This window comes from Cataglyphis hispanica, chromosome 3 (assembly GCF_021464435.1).
Source record: "Cataglyphis hispanica isolate Lineage 1 chromosome 3, ULB_Chis1_1.0, whole genome shotgun sequence".
NCBI classification, from domain to species: Eukaryota; Metazoa; Arthropoda; class Insecta; order Hymenoptera; family Formicidae; genus Cataglyphis; species Cataglyphis hispanica.
This window is the reverse complement of record NC_065956.1, coordinates 2,837,754-2,858,486: the sequence shown is the minus strand read 5'-3', so window position 1 is coordinate 2,858,486 and position 20,733 is coordinate 2,837,754. Positions and strand designations below refer to the sequence as shown.

Sequence of the window (20,733 nt, the reverse complement as noted above, 5' to 3'; positions counted from 1 at the left end):
CTTTTCTTTCTACATCCCTCCTACATCCCTGTCCTTCCTCCCTCGCTCATCCTTCCGCTTCCCGAATCTCCCGACTGTACAATCTCGACGCGAGGAGAAAAGCTCGCGTCCCGCTTTCCAATATTCCAATAATCCCCTTCCTCTTCCTTTCTTGTCGGTTGCCAACACCTCTCTCTCTCTTTTTTTTTTGCCTTTCCTTCCAACTTCCTGCAAAGTTGTTCGACCGATATCATCGGTCTCTCGCATGCAAGTATGCACATACATGACGGAGAGTATGGAATCTCGCTGGACTACGAAGCAAAGTGAAAATAAAAACGTTTCGCGTCCGGTTCGATGAACGGCTTCTCTTTCAGCCGGAGAATCTCGTTGGTTTTTATCTGAGACTAACGCATGTAATTTAACAGAGAATTATAATTATTATATTCTATAGATTCGTGGCTCATATATAATTTCTCATCTTTATTGTAAACTCATGTGATAATAATTTTACCATCCCTCGATGCGAATGTAGAAGATATAAAATAGCCGAATCTATTAGAGGTGTACTAGAATTTTTGCATTTTATTTTAACCATAAATAGTTTCAAGTGTTCCATACAGACAACCTTTGTAATAGGAACAATCGCTTGTTATTCGCATTTTCAAACCATCGAATCCTTTGTCTCGTTCCTCTAAACTATGTTTCCATTTCCTCGTCCAACTTGCTTTTCAAAACTCTTTCGTTCAATATCCAAACTGCATTCTCTCTCTCTCTCTCTCTCTTGAAGTAAAATTGCAATCTGATTGACTCCGAGTAACGTCGAAAAGCGTTTATCGCTCGACTGAAAGGAGCGCATCCTTCCTCCCGGGAGAAATTTCATTAGCCGAAGGAAACTTCTCAACAGGATGTACCAAAGAACAAGGAGCGAAAGGGAATAAAAGGTATTGTCTCCTTGTCGCAAAGTGATATTTGATTCAGCCGCGGTTGCGATGCAAGCAGTGAATGTAATCGTGGTCCATCCGGTCGAATGGATAAGCTGGCGGGAACTGTAAGGTAAAAAGAATCCCTTTCATTGAAACCGTGACAACTACATGGAAATGTTATGTCATGCCTGTTTTAAAATTCCGCGTCAAACACATGGGTATTGGGATATTGTTTAGTCATCAAAATTGTATGCACAAAATAAAATCTACGCAAAAAGAGAAAATTAAAAATTCCCACTTGAGCGTAACGCGCGTATATGCACGGCAAAAAAAATGTTCTAAAAAATCACACACATTTTGTCTAAATTTTCAAATCTCTTAGTGTCTGAAATTTCTTTGAGACAATCTATTATAATCATCAGAGTCGTTTTTCTGAAAATTCAAAACAAAGTATGTGCTAAAAAATTGAAATGTGTCTGAATATTCAGATAGTGTGTGTACAAAAAAAAAGTTGCAAATCCTTTGAATCTACAGTTTCAGTCAGTTTTGTTTTACAGTGTACGCACTATTACAAATCTCCGTAAATCAAACTTCCGATTAAATATCTAAATATTTCGTCCCTATTTGGCACGACTTCCTTTATACCGACTGCGTTCGTCTTCCGTTGCCTTTCTCTTCCTTCCTTCAAAATTCATGAAAAGTACTGAATTTATCAAAGAGGGATAACACCGAGATATCCATGAGGCTCGCGCCCGTCATCATTTCCTCCTCATTCTTGTCTTCAGCGCGAGATTTATCGCAACGCCTCATTGCTCTCTCCGCGTCGCTCTCTCGCCATTCTTGGTCGTCGGCAGCAGATTATACGGAAATTCTCAGGGAATCTCGTATTATCCCACGACCTAACAGCGCCGTAGCTTTTCATGGCACTGGAATCGCTAATGGATCGTCTCTTTGAATTTTTCAAACGCGCACGTCGCACGAGATCGAATATTATCATGAAAATATTTGAAATTGTAATTTTCGCGAGCAAGCATAAAGCTCTCCGAGAATGTGAATCGTACATCATGACGTTTTGTATATGCCAAAAATAATTATTTATCACGAAAAATGTATTAGGGTAAATTAAATTATCAAAAAATTATTGTTATGATGATTAAAGATAGTCGTAATCAAACAATTTTCTTATGTTACCTGAGTTTTTTTATTTATTTATTTAATTTATTTAATTTTTTTTATTTATTTAATTTTCAAAATTTTTTGCTGCATTGTACTTGTTTGTCGAACAGTTAAATTTTCACGTTCCCGGTGTTTGTTGTTGGCGAGACACTTCCGCTATAGAAAGAGTTTCGAAAATATATCGGACCCCCTCATTGCCTCCTGGGGACAACAACGCGCGTCACGGCACGTGATTCGCACTCGGGGTACTCGGAGCGATACATCCTGTTTATCGTCAGGTAGCCGGAGACAGGAGAGAGAAAGAGAAAGGACCGGTAACAGGTGAATGGGGAGAGAACCGCAGGCGAGAGGGAAGAGGTCGGACATGTCGGAACGGTATCTGGAGAAATGTGGTCCATTGTGGCCCGACGCGGAAATAACGCTGACCGATCTGATACGGATGCTGTTGCGATTTCCAGGGGTCGATTGACGGGTGAAAAATAGCCGGGAAACCGTGAAATACACGCTACGCCACGGGTGACCGAATGTAAGCGTTTAATACGTCGCGCTTTGTTCACGTCTACGACAGCAATTTATTGTTTTGACTTGTTGTTATTCCCGCAAAATAATACAACTGATATTTTCATTGTTTTATTAATACTGTAGAAATATTACTAGGTAATTTAAATTTACTCATACGTTATATTTTGTCGCTTATTTTTTTTTTTAAATAAGAAATCGCAGCTTTATATTGTTAAATGCTATTGTATGACTTTATGTAAGTAGTGTCTAAAAATCACAATTCTTTTTTTTTAATATACGATAATATAATATATATGATCATAATAATCAATCCTTATGAGAGCGATCATAACAAAAAAAAATATATATTAAAATAATGTGTAAATGGTAATTAGTAAATATGATTATTTTAACTTAAACAGAAACAATTCTCTTCTTTTGAAGAAATATATTTGCATTATTTTATTCAACTTTTATAGAAAAAGAAAACATGAATTCAATAGTTATTTATTATCGTGTATTTAATTTATTTTCATTTATATTTATTTCACACACATATAAAATGATATTGCTATGCAAAATATTCGATTTATTTTTAAAAGATTATTTATGTAATATATAAGAATTTTAGGAGAAGATAAGCACGATAAAGTGATATGCCGTAGATAAGATGACATTAACAAGCACCGCGCAATTACGAGCTAATAAAGCACACGACGAAGATGAGAGGCTTCGTGACGTGGGATATCATGAAGAGATCGCAAAAGGGTTACGTATTAAGGACAAGGGTAATACTATACTACCTGGAGGATATATTATTTAAAAGGAATTATTTAATTTTTAAAGAAACAGAATTAAAAATTGCCATCAGTTTTATGGAATCTATATATTAAAATTGATATAAAATTAATATATTGAAATTTTAATATTGTTGGATACTAATATTCCTATAATTCTATAGACTAAAAAAAACTTTTCATATAAAAAAAGATACTTTTCCGGGTTTTTTTTTCATCGACGAAGATATTCAAAAATATCACGAATTTTATCAAGATAAAATTCGCTTCTTATCGTTTAAAAACATATAATTTTATTATAGAAAAAATTTTATTGAAATAATGACAAATTACAAAAACTACAAAAAATAAATATTTGCATCTAATCCAATGTGCGTGTTATTGCTTCTAATTAGTAACATAATATCATACCAATAATATAAATTAATTACGTAAAATATATGCTCATTTCATATTATTTATAAATTGTTTTTGAAATGGAACTAATCGGAAGCAAATAAACTGACATAATAATTATTATTTAATGAGAAATATCATACATATATGCGTATCATTACCGCGTCCCAGTTAAGACACGAATAAAAAGCTGTCGTCAAAAAAACAATTTCATAATACTAGGCTCTCACGAGGCATCTTCCCATTATGCTATATAATTACAAGCCATTCGCGGCTCCTGACAATTACAGAATTCTACCACACAGTTATAGAGTCTTCAGCGACGTTTCACGACCTGAGGAAGCAATTTCGCGCGACTAGCTCGTTGCGTCACGAAAGATCCGCAATTCAAAATCCCGTTCGTAAAAGCCAGTGTCTTCGGCATGTTTATTCAAATTTATTTTAATACTAAAAATATTTGTCTTCGTAAAAATAATTGGTCCGATACGAAAGTATAAATCTCATGTCAATCTAAATATGTCGGCATATATATAAAATTTGGCATATATAAAATTCGTCGGCATGATTTATAAAAATATGACATAACTTTAGGATATGTGATTTTTCAAGTAATTTTAAGGAGAAAGAGACACGCGTGTAAACCTGAAATTAAAAAGATTTTGTATGGAATGGGGTAACGAAAGAATAATTCTTCGCCGTGGAAAGCGAAGGAGAGGCTTGAGCACGCAACTTTCGCGAAATAATACAAGCGTTATCGATCCGAGGAAAGGAAACGTCGCTTTAATCTCTCATTAGTCTCGCGGCTAACGCGAGAATGCGGCTCGGCACGCGTTGCCGCTTTATTCTTATTAGAGAAACACTCAAGTCGGTATCTCTCGCCGAGATCAGCTATTTTTTATCAACATAAACCATATTTTCATAATAAAATGCAATATCAAATTTTAATTTGCGAGAATAAAATATAAAAGCTGACGTAGAATATCGTATGATATAACCATAGTATTCATAATTATTAATAAATGCAATATATTTGCATAATCGTTAATTATAATTATATAATTTCGATCTATAATTTAGAATATGCGTTGCTCTTATTGCTATTCTTGTAACGAGACTCTGAGGATGACGCAAGATTATTTAATCTATGGCGTAATCCTTTCGTAATTATAAAACTTATAAATAACTATATTTAATACGCGCAGAAAGCTAGCGCATAATAATATACTGATGATATACTCACGCTCGACAATAAAATCACGTAACTTCGTTGTTCGCACGTAAGTTACATCAGTTTAACGCGCTCTCCGACATTTACTGCTCCAATAAACAACAGCAACAAAAAATGTTAAACGCTTATACACGAAGAGTAACATAATTTTTAAAATCGTAGACATAAAATGATTTTGTAATGTCGGTTGAAACATTGTTCCCTAATATGTATACGCCGAAACGATTTTCTTCGAAAATGAAAAGAGCAATCATTATTTTTTACACGTTTCTTTTTTAATAATATACTTTTAATATAATTGTATCTGTTTCGAATTTTTTATAATATATATTTATATTTTTATAATTTTATAAAAATATAAATATATATTATAAAAATGTATTATATTTTTTATAATTACATTTTTATAATCTTTATAATTAAAAAAAATAACACAAATAAATATTTTAAAGCACTTCGATGATTTTATACGTCAAAGCATGTATCATGTATCAAACGAACATTGGTTGATAACAACGACGTATTTTGCGAGCGATGCAGCGTGTGATATGTCAACGTTATCAACCACAACGTTATCGATCGTTTGCTCGTTTATAGACCGAGGGCGTGAATATAACTGCAGTCGTAAAGATGCCGATCGCAGACTCCAGAATGCGAGGTATTCGGAATGTAAGCTCCTAGACTCTCCCGCAGGATGGCCTGGCCGGGGAAACAAAGGGGGCGCCGGAGAAATCGATCTGTCTGCTCGATAGAGAAGTGGCGGAAAGCCGGCAAACCCGACTCGTATAAGTCAGTTCAGTCCGAGTCTATATAGACCTTTCGGATGTTAACCCCGACAAGACTTTTCCATTCGAGCGCAATAAAAAAATCCACACTACCGCCCGTAGAATTAGAACGTAATATTATGTTCGCTCTCCGAGTAGGTAGTGCAAAAAAATTATCGGACAAGTAAACGCCCCAATCGTTTCGATATCATATCGCTTGGAACATATTTTTATATCTTATAAAAGCTGGATTTGATTTGTTATTTCATTAATTTTTATAAGCTAGAATATAGCGTTGATTATAAATTAATTAAATCTTAAGGTTTCTAAATTTTAAATTTGATTGTACAAATATAAAAGTATTTATAAATATGTAGGTGTATATTTTCTAATTTGTTAGAAGATTTTGGGAGATATATTATATAAATTTTTGTTGTAATATTAATATAATTTTTAATTTTATGCCAAAATTATTTTTCTCCTTCAGAGAGATCTTTCACATTTAGTATATACGATAAATATATATACGTACATCGCGATTATTTTATACTTGTCATAGCTAATATGCAGTATAAGTATCGCTAATAATCAAACATATACCTATTGCAATGATTCAATTGCCATTATCAGTGTTGATAACGACATTCAATACGCATGAGAATCCAATGTCCCAGAATGACAATATAAACGAATGATTGCGATATGGAAGAGTTTTTGTTCACCGGCCGAATCATCAGAATAATTGCAGCTGATTAATTAACGCAACATAATTGCGTACCCTTCAAAAATTTTGGTACATTTAAATAATGCCCATTTTCATAAAAAGGAAAATAAAAATAAAAATAAACTGAGAAAAAAAATTCAAAAGAAAAAAATTAAGTAAAATTTAATCTGCTACGTATAAATTTAATTATATAGAAAATATAATATTAAGGTTTTAATTTATCATCTATATTCTCTATATCTATATTCTTTATTCTATCATATATTCTGAGACGGAAGTCTATTCCCTTTTTTAAGAGAAAATTGTTTGTTGTATTCACAATCATAAATACAAGTTACAGGAAAATTGGTAATGATATTTGACTTACCGTTTCCGGAGTTATGAATAGCCTTGATAGCTTTTTTCAACTTCGTGAGCCCATCTCTATCAAAGTCCAAGGTCTGAAACAGAAACATAACAGTGATAATATCTAACAAATTCGCAATCTCTTATAAAATGATAATTTTTTTAAACCGCATTTGTGCGAGATTTTCGAGTCAAGCTATTATTCAATGCAATGTTGCATTTTAAAAAATGATATCGCGCAAACGATGTAAATGCTAAAAATAAAAAAAATAAATAATAGAAAATATTCAAAAGTACCTTCCAATAATACAGAATTCGTTTTGAAACTTTGATAAGAGTTAATTTTTTTAAATTTATCTGAATAATACATTTGAGGATCATACATGTTTCAGAATTTTTTATTTAGAATACAAAAAATATATTTTTAACTGATATATTTTAAAATTGTGATATGTAATTAGATCCTAAAATCTAAAAAAAAAAAAGCTTTCAATAATCGAAATCTGATCAGGTTTTTTAAATTAAAAGTTTAATTTTAAAGATTTTAAATTTGACTTATAATCAGGAAGAGTACGTGAATTAATTAAATTTTAAATATAATATTTTTCCGCTTCATATTAAATTAAATTATGATAATTCAGTTTTTCAATCATGTGACTTTTTTCGCAAGATTTTGAAGAAATGATTCTATATATCGGCTTTATTGTTAAACTTTCGAATTTCAAGCGTTATATATTTTTTTGAGAGTCATAAGTCCGGATGCGTTTTTCAGTTCAAATACGTCACGGATTCGTGAAGCCGGATATCCGATTAGCGCCCTACATGCTTTCACGAGTCGTTCTATCAGCTTTGTCAATAGAGCGAAGAATAAAGATATGAAAGGAAAGATTACTGTAAAAAGATTTTCTCAATCGATTATCTTTATCATACACCTATTGTTAAGATTGAATATGATCTGAAAACGATGCAATCATCCGGAAATGCTGCCGTTCGTTTTACTTTACATGAAGTAAAGAGACTGCAAGTAAGCGAAGATATTCGCCCCACTGGCACTGTATATATATTTAGCCTTTTATCTCGGCTGTGATCCCTGAATCACCTGCCATGCATTCACGTGCGACGCATCACATGTTGCATTGCATCCTCGTGGGCTAAATTCGTCACTCACGGTCGAGTCGCACTTGATTTCAGCGTAGAGAAGAAAATCAATGCCATGACTTGAAACACAGATGAACAATATTGAAAAGAACAAACGACACCAGCGATCAGATAATCTCTTTGAATTTTTTTCTTTCTGTTTATAGTATATATTTATATCTATGCATGGTTAAAGAAAAGAAGTTCATGCATCCTTGAAAAGAGAGAAGCGCAAGTCAAACTATAAACATAACAAATGTATGCGAAATCTAAGAATTAAAAATCCAGTAAAAGATATCCAATAAAATGATTAATCGAGTGTAAAAAGTATCGGAAGCACATCGAATTAAAAGAAGGCAGACTATCAACCGATCGACCATCTTCAATATAAAGCAAATCGCGAGCGAGCAGAAAACAAAGAGGCGAGAAAAAAAGATGAGAGGAAAAGAGAGGGGAGATAAAAGAGGCAGAGAAGAAGAGACGAAGAATCCAGCTATATACGATGATCGAGGGCGGTCCGGACGCGCCAGGAATTCGCGCGTGGTATAACCGCAAAAAGAAAGGCCAGAGATGCTATACTGAAATAGCGACGACGAATGCCGATAAGGATTTAATAAGCGAGCGAGCGCGAGGAACGCACGTGTGATCAACGCCGGATGCGGCATATATAAAATTTAATGCGCGCGGCATGTAATGAACAGAGTGCAGCGATATCGGTCTCGGTGCGATGCATCGCGAAATGCCGGATTATCGCTGCATTAAATTATTTGTCGATAGTATTATGGACCCGAGTGTCCATTTACATCTTTCGTGCAAATTTTCCCGATATCAAATACTTAAAATTCCGTTACTTCTAATATCTAATATCATTTTTTATATTAATTAACTTAATAATTAAGAATCTTTATTTTATTTCAATTTAAAATTATTATAATAATTTAGTAATAGTAAATCATATTTAATTTAATTTTTTCTAATGACAGTGATAAAATTATGCTCTTCAATTATGCCAATCATTAAATTTTGAGAGCCGGGCGCGAATGTATGCGCATCGTCCGTTCATCGTCCAATTATTTTCGTCCGCACGGGCGCGATTGAAAAAAACCAAATGGAAGAAATAGAATATGTTGCTGGTCGACCTTGCCGGATTCTTCCCCTCGGCATTCGGGCCGGCGATGCGTTTCGTCGTCCTTGAAGCACTCTGAGAAGGCCGCGCGCACGAGCCCATAAAGCAAAACGACGACTCGTAGCTTCGGGGCCGAGATCGCGACTCTTGCTTTCACCACGCCCGGGAATCTCTCTCCTTCTTCTGGCTCTTCCCTCGCTCTACTCCCCTCCTCCTCCTCCTCCCGCCGCGCCACCCTCGACGAACCGGATAAGAGCCCAGGAAAGCAATTGTTTGTGCATGTACTTCTGGATGCGGGCCTTATAATACTACAATATGTTGTACATATGTACGCAGCGTTACACTGTCAAAGAGATGCTTGAATTTAACAAGATGTGTTCGTGCGCTGATACTTTCGTGTCTAAAAAAAAGTTCTGTTTACAATATCGTTATATGTTTTTCTAAATGGAAGAAAAACTCTTTGATATAATGACATATAATAAAAAGCAACGTAAATGATCAATATCTATGATGAAAATACACAGAATGATAAATGAGGAACCTGATAAATGGAGGAGGCGTGTTTCAGAGTGTGATTTATTTAGTATGAGGATGAGACGTGATATATTTCTTCTTATCAGAGGCGTTCGAATTTTATCTCACGAGCGAAATAAATGAATTGCGCAAATAGTCAAACTTTCTGATCGGAAAGGATTTTGTAGTTATCATTAAGAAATAGAGAGAATCGTGGGAACCGATTATATCACGATTTCGAATAGTTAGAATAATAGATAGAAGAATGGAATCATATAATATTAATCATTATAATGTAGAGAATGGCCTTATTAAGAAGCTTTAGCAGAATTAAACTTTTATATTTTTATTTTAAAAAGATATATTATTACATAATAAAGGAATATAAATATATTATTACTAATAAAAAATATTACATTATACAAATTATAATAAGAATTATTACATTATAAAAGAATAAAGAATATATTTAAAGAGCTATGACAGCACATAAAATATAATTAGTTATTTTATAAGTAAAGCCGAGTATAAAATGCCAAATAAATTTTCATTTCGAATGTTACAATCAATCGAGATCGATCCAAGTCGCAAGTTCGGCAAATCAAATTTCTTTTGCGAATTAAAGACAAGCACGTGTGTTGCCCTGGTAGTAATTAGCCGTGATGACACCCGCATGTCTGCGTAACCTCGCGCCCGACTGTAATTGCTCCCCCCTCTCTCTCTCTCTCTCTAATTAATGTGCGGGTGTGCGCGCAAAGGTTACGCTGCTGGCAGCAGAGAAGCCAGCAGCATATGGTCGGCATACTGAATGTCTGGAGAATCGATCGTTTCTGTGGCCTTACGTGGTCTAGAGAATAGAGAATATTCCGTATAGAAAATATTGCGGAAGTGGTGTGACGTGGTCGTAACGACGCTATCCTTCTATCTTTTTCATTTTAAATAAATTTTTTCGGATATTTTTAAATATCAATAATTTATCATTTTTTAATTTTTATTTACAAATTTTTTCATATTTTTTATATTTGATTTTCTGCACAATTTCATAGAATCCTTTCTTTCCTGGTTTCAAAGAAGCATATGAATAAAATCTAAGATATTTTTTTTTTATTTTTTTTATTTTTTTTTTTATAGAATGTTTAGGTTTATTTATTTTAATATTTTGCGTATGTTGTATGTGTGTATGTGTGTATTGTATGTTTTATGTATATGTTTATATCATAAAGAAAATATATATTTACTATAATTTCATTGCATATTTAAACGTTTCGTTCATAATGCTATCAGAAGGAAAATAAAATACAGACGTGCTATTATAATATTCCAATATTAATTTATATGGTTATTATACGCCACAATATTTATGGACAGTATGGTCATATATATATGCGTACAAATACATTCATATTTCTATCATATTTGTGCACAACAATTTCGAAAATATATTTGAGACTGAATATGCATCCGATCGACTCTATTCATTGATTTTGTTAGTGAATTATATCAAAGCTGAAATTTTCAATTCACTAATGAAATTTGATATGTAATATGATATCTCTCAATGTGACTCTTTTTTAAAGTTATAATTCAATTATATTAATAGAATTTACAATCATTTTATGACACATGTAATAATTTGCTTTTATGGAATAAATTTGTGCGGAATAATTTGAATATAAAATATCAAGAGAAGCATGAATGACATTCTGCGTGATCTACGATACTGCCAGTCAAATTAGTTGATTAAATTTCAAAGATTGTGTTTGAAAAATTTTCTAATCGTAAATAAAAATAAAGTTACTATAGTTAAAGTAAACGACAAGCAATATTTTTCGCGCGCACAGATGCAATCGATATATCCGTAGGAATTATCGGACTCCGCTGTGCATTTCTATCACTAAATTGAGCGAAAAGTTAGAAACTAGGTAAAGCCTGGCGAAGAATATTCATCTTCCGCGTGATATGTAACCGGAAGATTAAGAAATAACTTTGAAACTATCTTCCCTCTCTCTCTCTCTCTTTCTTTCGCTACAATACATTATAAAACATATTGCAGTTGAGATATTACAAACTTTGTAAGTTCCAAAACGGGAAAACTTCCTCTCAAGTTGCGCCATAATTCTCGCACGTGCTTCTATCCGCTCATCGCAAGTATACGCGTGTGTGTTAGTTTGTATACAATAGGTCGTGAAAAAGGTTTTTCTCGCGGCCCGTTTGAGAGCATCCTGTATAGGCCGGTATATACCGCTTACATTAAGCGATGAATCGTGGCCCGATCCCGCTTTGTGCGAGGCTCACAAAGCGCAATTAATGACCCCGCCTTTTCCCATCGTGTCGCGTGCCCACTTCCATACACGTGTACGTATGTATGTACAACGCGTGTTCTTCTCAGAGGGTGCTAAGTGTTTTTTTTTTTCCCGCTGTCTCTCGAGAGGTATTCCCTTCGTAAAGACGAGCGCGTAAACATCACGCGTAATGAAATGTGTGCCAGACTTCCTTCTCTCTCAGCTTTTATCGAAAGAAAATTCTTTTCGTGAAGTATAATATAATTAGAGATTTCATATGTAATTTAATCTATTCGTCTTACAAATTTAAATATTGAATACTAAATGTAATAAAATAAAGCAATATTAAAATAATGAAATAACAATATTTTATGACCAGAAAAAAATTGTCGCAAAAAAAATGTCGAAACGATATAAAGATGGAAGAAACGTTTCGCGACGCGGATAATCAGCGGGCTCTCATCGTCGTCGAGCACGCGATTATGCGAGCGTTAAAGATCCTTAACGACACCACCTACGGCGTCTCGCGTCGCGAAAAATGACGATGGACCGCGATGAGACGAGAGGTGTCGTATCGCGTCCATCGCGCGAAAATTGCCGGGTAAATAAACCCGCCGCGTATATGATCTGAAAACGATTCCCGCGGCGATTTTCTCGTATGCGAACACACAGGTTTATTACGCGTCAGTTGCCGGAATGCAACCTGTATCTGGCGATACCTAACTCGTGCAAGAGTATCGCGTTCGCAAATTCTGGAAAATCGATGAACGAGCGAAATAGAAGAACGCATATATGTGTACAATCGCGAATATGTCGACGATATTGGATAATATAGCCTCACAACAACGCGGCGATTATTTCTAATCAGCGGAAAAATGCACCGGATGAGATTTCGTCGATATGGCACTCGCATTGCATGTCGCAAACCAATCGGCCTTGTTGTAATATTTATTCTTTTTCTGTATGCATTTTGTAACGAAATAAGAATGTGTGCACAAACGTTCTTCTAATCAAATTTTATAAGACTGTCGGCTTCGCTTTTTGAAAAAATCTAACGAAAAATCTAGAATCTATCTTGTGCACAATCAAATTACATGTAATGTATATCATATTATACATATATATGTATTTTATAGATGAAAAAATACATTTTATATTACACTTTTTTAAAGTAAGCAAAACAAACATAATAATTTTGGCATAATGATTAACAAATATTGTATCTATGTCAGTTTTCAAGATAATCTGCATCATTTGCAATGTTTACAATGCTTTTTGTTGTACTTATAATTGTGAATACTTCGGGAAATATATAATATGGTTATTCTAGCTCTCTTGGGCATGTTTCGAATTTTTACGGCTTATTAGGCGTCGACAAACGTCGCATTTTCCAGCCACACGCTCAAAGAATTCACTCGCGCTGTTTCGCGCGAAAAAGAATTGCCGGTATCAAAGTGCGCGTTCACGTTTCCGCTCTGTTGAAGGGTTAATCTATCGAGGAAGTGTGCGGTCTCTAGGAAAAATGACGGAGGGATACTTATGAGGCCATTGTATCGGAACCAAAACTCACCGCGGAAAGCTAACGACAAAGAACGTATAACTCGAATATGAAAATCGGTAATATATTTTTATAATCGTGTTAAAAATCACTTTTATATAAATTGAATTAAAAATATATAATAATTTAATTCAGAATATATAATTTCTATGTAAAAAATATATATAGAAAGTAATACAAAGTAGAGAGAGAGAGAGAGAGAGAGAGAGAGAGAGAGAGAAAGAAACAGAATGTATATCACAAACATTTCAAGCTTATTTCAAATTCATCAAGTTTAATATTAATACTTTATTTTATAAAAATATTTAAAAATTATTTGAATTTTGTGCAACGCGATTTTCTGTATAGATTATTCCGAGTATCAAATTATAAATTATATTTTTTTCCAAATTGGTATATTCAAATATTAAGGACTTTATTTTCTAAACCGTACAAATAAAAATTACGAAAACATTGTAACACTTTTGGCAAACATTAGACACATACTTGGCTTCTGAACAATTGTTTATATTCTTATTTACGTTACAGGTTTCGCGCACTTTTAAAGACAAATGTTGAAAATGTGGGAAAACAATGATAGTAAATTGTGCCATTATTCCGAGAACATGATAACGTCGAATAATAACGGGAAATAACAGCACTTCAGACGATTCAGAGAGCATTTGCATTACTATGATAATTTCTAGAACTGATTAACGCTGGAATACTAATGCCATTTGTTAATGCAGATGCTAACCACAACACTTGGTCCTCCATAAAACTCGGCAAAGCTAAGAAAATAAATTTAAAGCCATATTATAACAAAGAATATAAAGAAGACATCATGGAATTAATAAATACGAAATAATTTAAAACTTTCATCTATATTTTGATCTAATTGTTTGAATGCATTAATTTATTCAATTCATAAAACGAAATATATTATAATAATTTCAATAATAATTTTTAATATTTAATTATTAATTATGTATTTTTTTTCAGCAGCAAAGTAATGAAGTATTAGAAAAAACGAGATTAGAATCAATTGAAACGTGATCATGATAAATATTTGCCATATGCTCCGATAAAAAATTGCCAGAGAAAAAAATTCGCCGGGAAAAAAAAAATTCGCCGTGGATAACATATTAGGTGGTTATCAACTAACGCCTCGAATGGCAATATTTCTGATGAAAATTAAAATTCGCACATTATTTACACATGGAAACTCTTCGTTAAATATTAATGCGTACTTTAACATTTTTTTAGAATCAACGCTTTTAATTTACGGCTTCTAAGAATCTATGTCTCGAGATTGAACGCGTTTTTATTATCGGCGAAATGCTCGGTTACAGATGTTACGAATAATTCATTCGAGTTCACAGACGAAGTATTTTATCACAGATCTATTCGGATTAAATTGATTTTCATCGATTGGCACAACCGACTCTACTCTCCTCTAATATGATAACATATATTTTATTGTTACTTCATTAACCAATTAAACGATTAAATTTCTTGACACATATTTCAGTAATATTTTTCTGAAATAACTCAGTTTTTTTTTACGCGACGTATTTTCGTTCCACGATGGATTCATTTTTGCAAGTCGACCGAATTTTTGTAAAGAGCGACAGATGCCGAGACAGCGTGTTAAAATCGCGCATGACTTCCGCGAGCGCCGGAAGAAGTGAGACGTATTTGGCCTCGCAGCTCGCTCTAGCAAGCTGCTGCTGCTGCTGCCTGGTTCTATCCGGAACGCCCGCTGTTCCGGCGACGATGGGACGCGAGAGATGTGACATCGATTTTCTATAAACCTATATCTATAATAACATTTCCGCTCCGACCGGAACATTACCCCAGGTTTCTTTCGTATTCGCGCAATTTCTCTCCTTTAATATCGAGACTGCGACATCCAATTGGATGTAATTGAAGCTGTAAACGCTAAATAGCACTAATCAACCAATTGTAAGTAAAATTCCAAGAAATAATAAAACCTTTTTTGTATAAATATCTTTGTTGTAAACGAAAAAAAAAAAAAAAAAAATTTATTTCAGACTTTAACTAATGTTTCATTTATTCTCCACAATTTATTAATCAGCTTATTTTCTCCCCGGTGTTTGAGCAAGTGAAAAATTAGCACAAGCCCGGAAAACTGCGCTGGAAAAGTGCCAGTTGAATTTAATTCTTCTCCCGTTCGAGATTAGATTTCATCATATACGGATACACTTGGTGTCCTATTCAAGAAGCACAATAGAGAGATGGAATTAGATTGCAGCTGCGCCGGGAGGATGCATCACTGTACTCATTCTTCTTCGCCACAGTTCATTTCGCGTAAATTTCTTTTCATTTTTCCACTATCGATATCTTTTCGTACAGTTATGTTCGCCACGCGTGATTTTCACGTTGATCAAAGAGATCAGTTTCATACAGGACCTTTTTAAAACTTTAATTTACATTTTTATTTCTTTATTTAAAAAAAAAAATTTATCTATCAATAAAAATTGCGCGCAATATCTCGAGAATAAAAATAAATTAAATATCTCTCAAGCATAATATAGTGCTAATGATAACTTGCTGCTAAAAATAAGCGTAAGAGTAGGTCGCTCGGAATCTGAAATAGATTAGTCGTATCTTAATGATTGGATATAATATCACAGTGGATACAATAAAATCACTATAATGAAGATCTGAATCAATTTTTAAATGTATACATTTTATGTCGTATAAAAAAAAACAATTAAAAAATCTTACAAAGTATTAGAAAAATACAAAATATCACGATAATAAAATATTAAACTTTCATCGGCGCCATTTTAATATGTAATAAAATCTTTTTATATATATTTTATATGATCCTATTATTATATACGCGTTCTTTATTTCAATATTTTCTCGAACATATTATTACATGATTCAAATGAGACGTTAATTAATAAATTATAACAAATTTCGATTTGTTGTCCTCTTCTTCACTACATAAGGAATAAATGGTTTATAGCTGACAAGAAAATTTTGAATGTGAGGTCGTATGTATATCGCCTTCCGCTCAGATAACCGCAAGCTGGTTATCCCGTAATGATATTCGATGACATAGAACTACTTCCTCGGACTTCATTACACTGGAGTGGTCATATTGAAATGATCGTTATAGAAAGAATACGTATTCTAAAAATGTTTCAAGAATTAAAAAAAGCTCTTTCGCCTTTTATTTCATGTACCTTTTTCGCGAAAAGATGTAAGTAATAAATTATAAATTGCAATAATGTTTTTATCTTTCTTAGTCACAATTTTCTTGATTTTATTTTGATATTTAAAGTTTCTTTTCACTCTTACATTATTATTATCATGAAAATTATTAAAATAGTGTTGGGCTCTCTAGATGATCTTTGTTTCAATGATATAGTTTTTGCAAAATTTAATTCTTTGACAAGTTTGCTCAAATCTGTTCCTTAATTACCGATTAAATTAATATTTAAGCATACACATATCTCGTTTTATAAATTCGTATTTTGACTTTCTGTACTTTTAATGCGACTAAATTTAATGAAGATACAGAAGAACATAAATTTGTTATAATGTTTTGTATTGTAAATCTTTTTGCCTGTCAATCTTAGGATCGTGATTTAATCGCTATAATATTCATATCTATCATATCTATGTTAAATTACAAGATATAACCTGGAAGTTAAGCGAGCGAGAGTGCTCATTACATTCCAACGTAAATGGCTAAACACAATCTCAGGAAAGCGTAACGAATTGAATTATCATTCCAGAAATCGGTTCGAGAATAAGTTCAATCACCTTCACAGATTGATGTATATAAATAGAGATGTTGTAGAGTGAATTATCTATTAATAGATTGTAATAATCATATACATGATACCTTACGTATCAAGTTCTGATAAATCGTATAAATTTATTATTAATTAAATTTATTATTATTTATTAAATTTATTATTAATTTGTATAAGATCTCATTCTCTCTCTCTTTTATTATATTTTTTAAATTCCAGATTTCTTAGACTTCAATTAATTTTTTCGATGATAACATCGTGTAACAAGTACTTATATTTCGACAAATTGATGGCGGATAAAATTTCAAGAGAGAAACTAAATGATAAAATTAAATGCTTCAATTAATTTCGAATAAATAAAATTTAACACTAACTGGATTTTATCTTTGTTTTCTTGAATACATGACGTGTGATAAATTTGAAAATTATTATAAAAATAATCGAAGTCTCAATAACTTTCTTTAAAAAAAAGCGACTTTCGATTGATCAAACAAACTGACAAAACTGTTCGAAACTTAAAGAGAAGATACAATTTATGCGTATAATATCACTCTCTCATTTTTTTATATTTTACATTTCAATTATATATATTAATGATATCAATACACTTGAATAACATGAAAGCATTCCTCGATTTGATGTTTTGAACAAATGCAGGCTCGTTGAGTTTTCGCAGAGAAAACGAAAGGAATTCATGTCATGTGCCGGCCTTGACAGACCGTTCATTCGTATTGTTGACGTTTACACCGTGATTTGCAAGCGTTTATGCGCCGCGGCGCAAAATTGCTTGCTATCTCTCGAACAATTCTGCGCGCCGCCAATATCGCTGCAATAACGCCCAAGTATTTCGTAACGTAAAAGTTTGTAAAAAAAAAGAACACTGCGACGGTATTACGCGATGGCGTAAGAGCGATTATAAGACAAAGAGTAGCAGACGACGTCGATAATTAAGTCGACCGCTTTCGCCGCGGGCGCGGCTCGACGCGAAACGATTTGCATGAAATTGCATCTTGATAGGATGTGCTCCGCGTATCTTCCCGCTATATCAAGAAAGGTCATGCAAGTGCTCGTTCCGCGGAAGTAATAATGCACTTACCGACATAGTCTTAAGCGATACATTTGAAAAATGCATTTTTTTATCTACAAGTGAAAAAAAAAAAAAACTTCTTGTAATTATGTGAACATATTGTTCCCTTTTTCTTTCTATATTTGTATATAAAAAAAATTATATAATATAATAAGTAATAAAAATATGTAATATAATAATGTGAAAAATATATAATCAAATATAATCTTTTATTACATATTTATTACGATAATAAAGTTAACACAGCGAAAGAGTCAAGATTGATCTCTATGATTCTTTTAATGCATTCGATTACTTCCAACACTAACGAGCGCGCACATTCGAGAGATCCCTTTGGTGAGCGTCCTCGATCGCAAAAGCAGCCTGTCGGCGACCATTATCGGAGTATGTACTCGTTTCGATTGCTAAGAACGCTCTACCGCCATAACGACTTGAAGAACACCCTATTATATCGCGTTCAATTGCAAAATCTGTTTGCGCTTATTGGATTACTGCGATGATATGCGCGGACATTATAGAACCAATGAACTTGATCTCGATAATCGCTGCTGCCGCGAGATAATTCATAATTTTCAGTATGAAGATATAGCAGTAATGAAAATATAGCATAAATAACATACAAAGGATGTCTTATCTAATTTAGTCTAATTTAGTCTGATTTAATCTGATCTTATCTAATTTGGTCTGATAATGGAACAAAATTTCGGAGATTTTTTTTCAATAAAAATCAATATTCCAATTTTCCTTATTTAATACAAAAAATTTAATCGTTTTTATATATTTATTCCTTTAAGTAAATGATGTGTAATAATGTATAATTTTTCAAATTGATATAAAATTAAAGGATACAATTGTTAAATAAAAAAGATAAAATTTATTTAATACCGAGAAAGATTTGCACTTTTCAATTAACTTGTTGTAATAAATATCTTTTTACAATACTATTTTTGAGAGAAGGAAAAAGAAAAATACAGAGGAGGAGCGCCAAGCAAAATAATTTTCATTAATTTATGTTGTTTTATATTTATCATTAATTATATTGTGACATTTCGGATAAATATCTAATAATGATAAATAATCTCTCAATTACTCATAATATGATACTCGAATGCCATTTCTAAATGCACGCATCTCGCTCCGAGAGATTCGCGCACGGAAAACGTTCAGCGTTGCATCGAGATGCAATAGTCCGAGTGAAAGTCGCGGAGAGAAAGGAAGATTTTTCATCGCCAGCATCATAATGCGGCACGCGATTTAATTTCTAACCGCTATAAACGTTATAAAACAAAAATAACCGCCTCAAGAAAAAAAAAAAATATTTCTTTTCTTGTATTATTGATATGTATATAATTAAATTTAAGGTTCAATCATTGCATATTGAACGGCATCGCAACACATAAGTATAATTATAAGTATAATTATATTACACATCACATACGTTATATACAACAATTTATTTTCATTCTGACATTGAATTATTGCGTAGTTTGGTGTAGAGCTTTTCTTCAACAAATATGCTCTGCGATTTCAAATCGTAAATCTGTAATGATCCTGCTCTTAATCGGCTGGATAAATGTACTATAAGATATCACGATTCTTGAAAATCCTTGTTCAGAAGTCAGATGACGAACTAGGTCACCCGGGAGATCTTTAAGAAAGCAAACAATACAATCGTGTGGATGACAATCGACCCGAATTAATATTTTCATTTTTAAGAAATCGAAAAACTATTCTTTGCCATCGCTGTTTCCTAAATTGTAATTTGCTATCAATCCATTATATTACGTACTAATCTCGCACATAATCCGCTAAACTATTAAAATGCAAATTTTTATAATTAAATTAGCATTAATACTACGTTGTTCGGTAAATATTAAGAGGCTCATTGAATTTTTTTTTTATATTCTTCTTACTTGACTAATTCCTTTACGTCACAAAAATTTTAAGCTGTCACTAAGCATTTTTAAAATTGTTTCCTCTTGCATTTATTTTACGTTTTCATAAAATAATATACAAGAATACGCAGAAAATATTTTGCGGGCATAATTTCACTGTCAGATCTCATTGATCTCACTTAAGCGCAATTATAATCATGTGTCGCAATTTTTTATTTAACTCAGTTTAATCCCCATCTATACAATCCAATATGCGCCCAGTTCATTTCAATTCGCCGAATTCAATCCTATCAATTAATTTCACTTAACCCATCGCTTATTCGGTTATGCTTTCATATTTATAATAGACTGCATAACACCGATCATTTTGCTTTATTAAACGTATTTTTTCGTTTCTTACTCGTAAGAATTTGCATCATTGAAATGTGCGCACACATACAGTTGCTCGTGTCAAACAAAATAATAATAGTAATTATTATTATTATTATTTTTAATATTATCATTAAATATATAAAAAATATTATTATTA

At 32.8% G+C, this 20,733-nt stretch overlaps 1 protein-coding gene across 3 annotated transcripts in view; it reads right to left on the bottom strand.

The window, feature by feature from the left end:
- LOC126859487 (arfGAP with SH3 domain, ANK repeat and PH domain-containing protein) overlaps positions 1–20,733 on the bottom strand; it is a 45,331-nt gene that overhangs the window by 18,623 nt on the left and 5,975 nt on the right. For all 3 annotated transcript variants that reach the window (XM_050610819.1, XM_050610821.1, XM_050610820.1), the window contains exon 2: positions 6,856–6,928. In XM_050610819.1, the coding sequence (XP_050466776.1) occupies positions 6,856–6,928 (73 nt within the window). The remainder of the gene's footprint in view (positions 1–6,855; positions 6,929–20,733) is intronic.